The 11,477-nt window shown below is 41.6% G+C and overlaps 1 protein-coding gene across 3 annotated transcripts; it reads right to left on the bottom strand.

Moving 5' to 3' along the window:
• Window positions 1–4,752: 4,752 nt before the first annotated feature.
• RDH14 (retinol dehydrogenase 14) lies at window positions 4,753–10,034 on the bottom strand. Of its 3 annotated transcripts, none has more exons than XM_041754636.1 (2): window positions 9,553–10,034; window positions 4,753–5,820 (listed from the first exon to the last, which is right to left on the bottom strand). In XM_041754636.1, exons 1-2 carry the CDS (start codon window positions 9,934–9,936, stop codon window positions 5,203–5,205), a joined length of 1,002 nt encoding a protein of 333 aa, XP_041610570.1. In that variant the 5' UTR covers window positions 9,937–10,034; the 3' UTR covers window positions 4,753–5,202. The 3 variants fall into 3 exon arrangements, with proteins under 3 accessions (XP_041610570.1, XP_041610571.1, XP_041610569.1); XM_041754637.1 differs by having other exon boundaries at window positions 9,574–10,034; XM_041754635.1 differs by having other exon boundaries at window positions 9,544–10,030.
• Window positions 10,035–11,477: the final 1,443 nt, after the last annotated feature.

Raw genomic sequence — 11,477 nt, 5'->3', positions numbered from 1 at the left:
ACAAATATTTTTTAAGTCAAATTTATCAAGGAGGTTATTTCTTATGTGCTCTTGTTTTTTATAATAGAGTTGAAAACTTAACAACTTAGGACAGACCAGGCTGTCCTATATTATATGTAACATGGCAACTTCTAAAGATAAAATGACATACTGAAAAAATAACTTAAATATTCGGGAACTTACTATTTAACACAATTAGTAGGAGCTTTTTTTTTTTAGTTTTTATTTATTTATGATAGTCACACACAGAGAGAGAGAGGCAGAGACACAGGCAGAGGGAGAAGCAGGCTCCATGCACCGGGAGCCCGACGTGGGATTCGATCCCAGGTCTCCAGGATCGTGCCCTGGGCCAAAGGCAGGCGCCAAACCGCTGCGCCACCCAGGGATCCCTAGTAGGAGCTTTAAATGAAAAAGAGAAACGGACACAGGGTTGATGATGAAAATAAATCAGGCTGCAAAAACAGGACCAAATAAATCCAATAATCCATTAGGTATATTGGGGCACTAAAAATATGTATATCTCAATTTTAGATTAGACGTCTTAGGGAGAAAAAAGAAAAAAATAGTCTTAGGGAAAATATGACTCACTATGCAGAACACATTTATTGCCAATTCCTTCAAACTGAAACTATTCTGATGTCAGTGATAGCTTTATTTTATACAGTACTAGCCTTCTTATTTGGAATCAGTTGGTTACACAAACAAGTTGATTAAAGAAGGAAATCATAAAGATGAATCATATGCACCCGGAATTTATTATTTGAACTTAAAACAGCACACTCATTCACTTAACTATCTTCTGATACAAGGTTAAGGGCTTTTCTTTGTTGTTTTTCTAAGTATGAGTTCACTTGGAATTTCATCTTTTTGCATTATAGTCATTTAAACAATAGTCTATGATTTCCCGCTTCTGTGTTTTTAAAATGAAGTCAAAGTTTAAAGTCACCTGCAGGGTGCCTGGGTGGCTCAGTTGGTTAAGCTTCTGCCTTCAGCTCAGGTTGTGATCTCAGGGTCCTGGAATCAAGCCTCACATTGGGCTCCCTGCTCAGTAGGGAGTCGACTTCTCCTTTTGCCTCTCCCTGCTGTTCATGCTCTCTTGGTCTTTCTCACACACTTTCTCTTTCAGATAAATAAAATAAAGTTACTTGCAAAGTACTAAATAAAGACACCTTTTAGATTTTTATGATATCTATTTTTAGTATTTGACAGTTGCTTTGAAACTTTATTCAACAGTAAGTTTCTAGTGATTTGCCTTCAGTTCGTTTGTAGAAAGCGCTCAGCTTACTTTTCATAGAAACTCTCTTTGTACTCATATTTCATTGGTTTGTATTATGATGGATAACTTCCATTATGATTAATAGCAAGGACAACTAATACACACACACACACACACACACACACACACAGGTTTGGCTGGGTTTCCTTCTTGCCTCCTGCATCCCCAAAGCCTACAATAATGCCTGGCCCATGATAGGCATTCAATAAATATTTGTTAAATGAACAAGTGAGAGCTACACAACTCTCTACCTATATATATGATCTAACAGGTGGGAACAACAGTGCCAAGGGTGTGCTGGAGGGGAGCCTGCAGCCTAGAGCATTTGCATACAGTGGGCATCAGTCAGTACGTTTTCCAAAAAGAATGGAATTATTACAGTAAGTCTGTTCAACAATGGTTAAAGGTGCTTCTCTGTACTTTGGTTAAACATCTAATTTAGCAAAAACTCTTCCTTACTGTCTGCATAAAAAGGAGCGCTCTACCTAACTTTCCTTTAGGAATAAACAACCTTCTTCCATGTTAACCTGTAACTAATTTAACTCCCTATTGTCCAGTTATGCTTTGTGAAACATCTGAAGCTGTCTGTAGGGGCCAAGCTCCTGAAGGGTGATTAGTAACATGTTCTCTCTTCAGTGTTCCTTAGGACATTTGGAATCAATTAAATATTCAAATAGAGGTTCTCTCAGATCTTAGGCCAGGCTCAGCAGGTTTGTGAGGGGAGAGAGTTGAAGGCGGATAACTATGATTCCTCATACCAGAATCGATAGCTGAAGAGAGATTTAAAAAATACATTCTCTTTACTTTCTGGGTCTGCAAACAAATAGTCAGTCCTATAGGATTAGAAATGATATGGAGAAACAACAGGAGCCATATTAAGAAATCAGAATTATACTACACACAAGAACTGCTGCCATGCAGTGTCTTAAAGACAAAAGTCAGTCAGTCCATTAGGCTATTGGATCAACATAATGATATGGCCTGCATGAGCTAAGAATGGTTTTAACATATTTAAAAGATTCTAAAAGAAAAGAAAAAACATGTAACAGATTGTATATGGCCTAGTAACTTTAAATATTTACACTCTGGCCTTTTATAAAAAAATTGCTGACCCTTGGTTTAGTTTTGTTTCCATCATATGTACTTATGTAAACATTACTAACTACTATTACTACTAATAGTAATGATCAGGTGCATTGGGGAAGGAGAAACAGATGAGTGCCCAATACATGCCAGGCACTTTGCTAAATGCTTTATATACTGTTAATTTATTTACTGAGCAATCCTTTAAAGGATTATCTCAGTGACAAAGCCAAGAAAACAGAAGCTGAGGGGTAGGTGGTGGTGGTGGCGGTAAAGTATCTTGCCAATGTGGCAGGGAGAACTGAGTAGTTGGAGCTGTTTATCAAACCCAAAGTGGTGGTGTGTTTATGTCCTAAGGTCCCTCTCCCAGTTAAATGCTCCTGGGGAACCTCCTATAAAAAAGTTACTCTGAGTAGAGACGGAAGAGTTAGCAAACTCACTTCTTTTCAGAATAAGTTTGTTGAAGTAGAACAAGTTGGTTGAAGTAGAAGTCAACATTTCAGAAGATGAAGCCAGAAACCAACATGAAAATGGATTTCCAACTCCATTAGTCCACTATCTGGCACATTGCATCCTTCTAAGAATATTTTGCTGAGAGTGGGAAAAGTATCAATGTAACAAAATTGCCTTTTACTTCTTTGTCCCAATGAAGTGGTTAGAAGTTAAGTCAGCAGAACAGAAAGGTTTAATAATCTTCAAAATCCAACTAGTCATCCTATAGCTATTAGTCCTCAATTCCATCTAACACAGGGTGGGAAGGACATCTTCCAAATGGCAGCTCATTTTACCTAAATACTTGGTGTTTCCAGATGAGTTTCTAGTTTTCCATCACGATAAATTAATATATGCTATTTTTATTATGGTGCCACAAACAAGAACTCTGAAAGGCTCAACTCTTACAAAAGGCCCAACTCCCCTGAAAAGCATCAGGTATCAAAATGCAGCCAGAAAAGATGGTATTAAGTGAATAAAAAAGAAAAAAAAAGAAAAAAGAAAAAAAGCGGTCTTTTTAATGAAGCCGAGGTGTAGGACAGATTTATTAGCTCCCATTTTTCCAAGTTGCATTCTGGTGTATTTCCTGCCCATATTTCTAAGTTCAGCAAGTCTCTTTGTAGGATTATTTTTAAAAAATACATTTCAAAGACCATGATGCAGATATACTCACTACACCTGCAAAGACACACCTGTGACAGTACAAACACTGTTTCTCATATTCACAACCCAATGCTCTAACAGCAAACAGATCTTCTGTGTGATCGGCCAAGATCCTGCCATTCTCAAAAAGAATTGATAGTTAGTAACCAGATAATATAGTTTCAAAAACAATAATCAATTGTTGGGATTGAAGATTATTCCTGACCAAAATGGCCATTAAATACAGTGTAGTAGGTCTATCCTTTACTGTCCTAATGCCTTTTTCTAATAATAGATGGTTAAGACAAAGAATTACTAATATTTGATGCTTCACAGATACCTAAAATATCCCTACTCAGACTGTTATTTTTAGGTACACCACTGGTTTATTAGTTATTATTCATCCAAACATCATTATTCAGTGTTTACTGTGTGTCAAGTACGATACTTGATACTTGAGGAAGGAAAATTACTAAGAATAGAAGAATAAAATTTTTCCTTGGAGAATTCTTATTTTAATTGTCCAACTGGATTTTTGAACATATAATTAGTAAACTTGCCAAGATCAATTAAAACAAAATAGAAAAAGGACTGGTTCTGCCTACATGATTGAAAGAATAATACAAACAAAGGCCAAGAGACAAGTCACCATGGTCTATACTGGGGAGGGGTTATACAATGGAACAGAGATATGCTAAGACATTAGTCACTAAGCACATGTGCCTATTTAAATTTAAATTAACATTAAATAAGATTAGAAATCCAGTTGTATTTGAAGTACTCAATAACCACAAGTGTACAGAGTGTACCATAGAGGACAGTGTGGACAATTATCATTGCAGAAAGTTCTATTGGACAGCACTGAGGACAAGAGTTTAAACTTTAAATACAAAGTCCTTTCAGGAACTGGCAAAAGGAACATAATTATAGGGAAACTCTACCCCTGCAGTATTGTTATGACCTGTTTCACCCACCCAGATTCTATGTTTGAAACTTCTTTTGAAGAAAGAATTCTGCAGCTTGACTTAAAAAGGCTTAGAAACCCACTTATGGGCAAATGTAAATCACCACATACTGTTAAGGAACAGGACACTGTGACACAAATTTGGGTTTTAGAAATATTATTTCTTAATGCCGCATGCAAGATATGTGGGGAGAACAAACACTGAGCATACGAAGATCAGTGGAGGCTCATAAGATGATTAAGGACTCATTCCAGTGAAACTTGTTAAAAAAAAACCAAAAAGCACAATTAAGAATTTGCATCACTGAATTTATTCCAAGAACTGGGCACACAACAGGCATGTTATTTTCACACAAAAAACGGCACTGCAATAAAAATATTTAACACTTTGGCCATGAAACTCAAAAGATATTTGAAAAACTTCTCGAGGTGTTTAAGTCACTGGATTCCTTAGTATTTGTAATCCATGCTTGCTCAGTTAAATTTCTAAAGTATATTATAATAATATTGCTCATCATCATACTATTCATTATGCTTATTATATATTTAAAACATCTTTTCTTAAATTTTATGTTCTCCAAAAAATAACTTTTTCGTAACTTTGAAATATCCATATGTACCTCTTAGCAGTACTACTGTAAAACCAAAACTGTGTTTTCAAGTAGCAAGTACTCAAGCCACACCATTTCTGATTACAGATATAACTGGCAGCCAGTTTTATAAATAGCTCTTTCACTCCTTGTTCCTATTTTAATATGCCAACCATGACTTCGCTGATATCCCAGAGTTTTCTAGCAACAGACTCATCCATAGCTTTCGGCAATAGCTCTTCCTCTTTACAATCTCCAAAGTACTTTCCTGACACACCCTCTACCTCAGGTGAAGAGGCTAGATAAACTGAAGTCTGGGCGCCTTCTACTGGGGTTTTGAAAAAAGCCCAGGACACCAAATTGAAAAGTGGTCTGACCAACAGTGGAATGTGTATGTGCCTGCCAAGATTCGTCCGCACAATACCAGGATGTAATACGTTGACAGTAACGTTTGTGCCTTCTAAGCGGCGGGCTAGTTCTCTGGTAAAAAGAATGTTAGCCAGTTTGCTCCGACTATAACAAAAGCTTTTATTATAGCTCTGTTCACTGTTCAAGTCTTCAAAGTTGATGTCTCCATATTTATAAAGTTTGGAAGAAACTACCACAATCCTGCTAGGAGCTGAATTTTTGAGGAGTCCAAGGAGAAGATTGGTAAGTAGAAAGTGCCCCAGATGGTTCACTCCAAACTGCATCTCAAACCCATCTTCGGTCTTCATGTAAGGGCACTGGAAGATCCCTGCGTTGTTGATTAAGACGTCCAGTCTAGGTTCTTCCTTTAAATGTCAAAAAAGAGAATAGGACAATTATGAACACAGACCTAAAATGAGATTTTTAAAAATTCTTGCAAACTACTAAAATTCTATGAAGTGCCTCTGTGGATTTTCAAAAACTGAGAGGGAGAGGGAGAGGGAAAGGCTTGCATGTTTAATAGGGTCCAGGCCTTGTGTTCTCTCACCTTCCTCCCCTCAACTCTATGAGCAAACTGAAGCACCCAAGGTAGGTGCTTCGTGCAGTATCACAGGGCTCTTCGTGGCAAACAAAAACTAGAAGATGAAATCTGCTGATACCAATGCCCCTGTTTTTAATTAGTAAGCTAGCTGCTTGTCTAATTGGGAGTTTCACACCATAGCTATAGAGTCTAAGTGAGCTAGAAATTGGAAATCTGGCAGAAGGCAGGTCGGCATTGTTTATTCCCAGAGCTATTATCAACACCAGGGACAAACTAGAATTGCTTTGCTCTGTACTTTTCTAAGGGCAAATGGTATGACAGGGATGGAACAACTTCAAGTGGTTTCCTTAAAACTGGGACAAGCAACAGAAAGGGTCAGGGATGCAAATTAAAACTGGACAGACTGTCATAAGTAGAAATGTTATGAAAGCAAATAGGTAATGTAAAAATATCAGAAACAAAACAATGAATCATAAATACGAAGTCTCACAATAATAGCAAAGGACCTTTAGAAAGGAGTTAGGACCAACAAACACCTTTACCTTTTATTATAAATCTAGAATTCAGTTCTTTTTTTCGCTATATAAAATCTACCTGTTTTTGAACTCTGAGGGGCCCCTGGCTTAGCAAATCTATCTAGTCAGAATTTTGCACTTTGTCCATGTCCAGTACCAAAATTTGTCCAATTTTAGTACTATGCTAAAATCAGACTGTCCTAAAAAGGAAGTCTTTTCATTCCCTAATTCATATAAGTTGGTTTTCCCTAGCCCTTTCCTGGCTCCTCTCTGTCTCTTTTGATGGGCAGAGGAAAAGAAATGTACAACATGTTCCAGGTGTAAAGACACAGTGATGACCTACGATTAAATCAATTTGAGGTCAAATTTCAAATTTCACTGCCCCTTTTGCCAAGTCTAAGTAAAAAGAAAAATGTGTTAAATTTCACAACTGTTATCACAGCCTACCTGTCAGAGGATTAACTATTTATCATTCTGTCTGTCTAAGCACCTTTGGCTTTTCCAACAGTCAACTTCAAAAAGAAGGCAAAAGTTCACCCGTGGGGGAAAGAAAGGAGTGTTCTTTTTTAACTAATCCTTTGGACGAGTTTCCTGTATTAATCATTTCTGAACCATCATTCTTTGCTCGGCTTGTGTTATTTTAAGACTTTATCATTCACTATTTTTTAAATTCTAGGAGATAAATGACATAAATATCCTGAATACCAACCTGTGGGAAATCTATACTTCCACTTAAAAAAAGGAAAAAAAAATTCTGGGTATAGTCACAGGACTTCAGAGACAGAAAGAAACTTAGTAAAGTTTATCTCCTTAACTTTTAATAGGTTCTGTCTCAAGTGGCCAAAGTAATAAAATGCCTTAAGTATCAGAAATGAGAAACATATCCGAACGCATCTACATTTTTAATGGACAATAGGAAGACCCACTTTTAATGCTTCAACATCTTTTATACACTAGTATTATTTATTTCTTAACCTGTTTTACGTGATAATGAAACACTAGCCATTATGACAAAAGAACAAACAACTTCTCCAGATCTACAAGAGTTTGCAAACTGCATCAAGATGCCCCAGAGTCTCACAAGGAACTCCATAGGGTGCTATGGATAATTTTAGATTTTCCAGAGAAAAAAAAAGTGATACTTCATTCAACATCTCAAGAACTAATAGCTGCAGGTGGGTCATACCTTCAACATCAAATTGTGCTAAATTCCTTTCAAAGGTGTCCTATCTTTGCAAAGCTGAGTTTTTAGCACAATGTTAAAAATCGAGGGCAGCCCAGGTGGCTCAGTGGTTTAGCGCCACCTTCAGCCCAGGGCGTGATCCTGGAGTCCCGGTATGGAGTCCCATGTCCTGCTCCCTGGGTGGAGCCTGCTTCTCCCTCTGCCTGTGTCTCTGCCTCTATCTGTATGTGTCTCTCATGAATAAATAAATTTAAAAAATCTTTAAATCAAAAATCGATGTAGAGCAAGAAATGAGCGTGGACATTTCCGATCTGATTCCAAAGAGTGAGTAGTTGGTGCAGTGAACAAGTGCACATTTCTCGGTAGTAATCATGGTTACTAAAGATTGAAATATCCTTTTTTCCTCTCAATTATGTGTATTATTTTTTCAAACAGCTACTAAGTTGTTTGGACATAAATACATATTAGGTTGTTTGGACCTAGTTACTCAATGAACTGATAGATATTTTTCCTTCGGCCTACTGGTTATCATGAAAAAACCAGAGAGTTTGGGAACCTCTGCTGTAGACTCAAGAGGCTCCATTTTATATAGCATACAGCTTTCCCAAGCTGGCAAATTCTCAATTTCACTCTGCTATATGCCTTTTTGTAAGTCACCTCTGCAGGAAACTCTCCTAATCTCAATTTCAACAGAGGACATCCACTTCAGTGGAATATTTATCATCTAAACAGAAATCCTACACCTCACTGGCAGGCAGCAGGAGTATAGCAGTTGAAAGCAAGAGCTTTGGAGACAGATCTTGGGTAAATTATTTGCCTACTTATGCCTTTGTTGCCTAATGTAAAATGGGGATCATAATGCCTACCAGGGGACAGCCCTGAGGGCTCAGTGGTTTAGGGCCTGGCATGCAGCCCAGGGCGTGATCCCGGAGACCTAGGATTGAGTCCCACATCCCGCTCCCTGCATGGAGCCTGCCTCTCTCTCTGTATCTCTCATGAATAAATAACTAAAAATCTTAAAAAAAAAAAAAAAAGAAAAAGAAAAAGAAAAAACAATGCCTACCAGGGTTACTGAGGATTCAATGCCAATAGCAGCCAAGGGCACTCTAATTTCATTAAAAGAAAAAAAAAATTTAAATATCTGAAATTCTTGGAACAGCTCCTGGCACATAGAAAAACCTTCAATAAATACTCAGTATTAAATTTATTTCTGTCCCTGTTAGGGCACATGGCTACTGGGATTCCAAGCTCCAGTGTATTTAGAAATCGGGCCAGTGACTGTTTAAGGAGGTGGTGTAGTGAGTCCAGTGGTGGCAGAGAGCCAAACTTCCTACCCTAGCAGGAGAGAGAGAAAATGAATGAATGAATGAATGAATGAATGAATGAATGAATGAATACTTCAAGGTAAAAAAAAATGAATAAACACTTCAAGGTAAATAAATAAATAAATACTTCAAGGTAAGTACACAAATCAAGGTAAATAAATAAATTAATTAATTAAAAAAAAAAACTTCAAGGTCCCTGGCTCTCAGGCTCCCTGAAAGAAGGCTTGGTGCACTCACTGCGGACACAGAAGAAAAAAAAAACAACAAAAAAAAGAGGAAGACCTGGCGGATCCCCGCCTGGGCCGTCCTCACGTGACTAAAGACAATGTCGAGAACCTGGCTTCTTTTCTTCCTCTGGGGGCCATTGTTTCCTCAGCATCTCTGGTAAACAGAGGCCGGTCTCACTCATTTCCCGGCCCTCGCGAAGCCCCTGGCTCGGTCCTTCCCAAGGTCACACCCCGGGCGCGGGGCGGCCACCTCCCGGCCCCGCCTCGCCCGTCCGCGCGGCCCCCGGAGCCCCACACCTGGAGCACCTCCTGACAGAAGGCGCGCACCGAGCGCAGCGAGGCGAGGTCCAGCTCCCTGACGACCAGCTCGCCGGCCGCGCCGCCGTCAGAGCCCGGCTCGCGGCCCCCGGCCTGGCGCAGCTCGCGGCGGAGCTGCCCCGCCGCCTCCTCGGCGCGCGCGCGGTCGCGGCAGCCCATGATCACCCGCGCGCCCAGGCGCAGCAGCGCGGCGGCGGTGGCGCGGCCCAGGCCGCTGTTCGCCCCGGTGATCAGCACGGTCTTCCCGTGCATGAGGCCCGAGTCCCCGCCTCCGTGCAGCTGCTGGACGCCGGGCCCCACGAACCGCCGGGCCGCCAGCCACAGGACCCCACTCAGTGCGGCCAGGAGTGCCGCTACCGCGGCCACGGCCATAGCCGCCGGGGCCAAGGGCCCACCGGCCCCCGCGCGGGACTTCCGGAGTCGCCGCAAGCCCGGGGCTGAGGCCGTCACCTGCACGCCGAGAACTCTGGGGCGGGGCCTGTCGCCGTCTGACGGAGCGGCGTGGGGCATGCTGGGACTTGTAGTTTTCCTTCCGAGGGCACCGGATTGGTGAGGGGACTACGGCGCCCCGGGTCGCGGTGACTCCATGGAGCCGGCCCCCAGCCTGAGCGTGGAGGGTGAGCACAGCACCCAGAGCGGTGGTGGTCGACCCCATGGCAATACCTAATGAATATTTTGAGGTTGCAAATCCCACATACCAGGGCTTGCTTGGTGTGCTTTCCTGTTAAGGACCCCCGGAACTTGTTACCCCCTCAGTGCAGGTGCCTGTCACCCTCCGGAGAACGAGTGATGTCCGCCCTTCTGGGGTCTGAGGAAGGGCTCTCTTTTTATTATGATGAGGCGAAGAACTTAGCAACATGAACCAGTGGGAGACAGAATGGACCGGTGGTTCTCAGGCTTTAGTGTCGTATCCGGATCCCCTGCAGAGCTCGTAAAAGCAACACAACCCTCCGGCTCCGCCTCCCCCAGTTGAAGGATCTGGGTACCAGAGTTTAGGCTTCGACGGGGTCCAGATGGGACCTGAGACTTCGCATTTCCAACAAGTTCCCAGGTGATCCCGGCGCTGCTGATGGATGGACCACAGCCTGAGAACTGAAAGCCACGGCGGTGTTGATGTCTACAGCAAGAGTCATCCTGCAGTGGTCTTAGGCGATGCTGCTCGAGATACAGAGGGAAAGCCTGGACTTACTGTAGACACACGCTTCTGAGGAGGCCCGTTCACAAGTGCTTCCACGCACGCTCCAGGAGACGATTAAATGTAATAATGGAAGTGCAAGTGCTTTGTACACTGTAAAGTGATTGAAAACTGTCAGGGCTTATTGCCACAGGGACCCATCTTCAGGCTGCAGATGTCATAGCTTTTGACCAAGCTTTTCTCAAGTCATCATTCATTCATCTACTCACGCATCCAATATGCGCCAGACCCCGAGCCCTGTGAGAGTCACAGAGAAATAGGATGATGCCATTTCTGCCCTGCAGGTGCTTATCGTCTGGTACAGAGACCTCCACTGCCACAGCCCCCATCATAGAATCTTCAGGGCAAGAGAAGAGACACACAACCTGTGTAGTTTGAAATAAACTCCCTACATTATTATTATTTTGATAGACACTTCTTCACTCCTGTACATCTGGGAAGGATATAACATGCAGTGAACAGTCGCATTACAAATAGAAGAGGGTTAGAATGTCAGGAGAAGGTTTCAGGTGAGTGCTGAAGATGGAGCTCACAGGTGGAGAGGAGCACTGTCCCTGGTGATTCCACAAGGCACCAGAGCAGAAATCACCAGGGATGGGCCCTTATTCCACCCTTTCTGTAATTTGAAGCTGCCTCTCAAACTCACTGATCCCAGAGCATCTGTTTCCTCTTTTTCTATCTACTTTTACTTCAAAGAGGACCTCAATTCTATGGTCTG

Source organism: Vulpes lagopus, chromosome 5 (assembly GCF_018345385.1).
Source record: "Vulpes lagopus strain Blue_001 chromosome 5, ASM1834538v1, whole genome shotgun sequence".
Classification (NCBI taxonomy): Eukaryota; Metazoa; Chordata; class Mammalia; order Carnivora; family Canidae; genus Vulpes; species Vulpes lagopus.
This window is presented reverse-complemented; position numbering and strand designations above follow the sequence as displayed.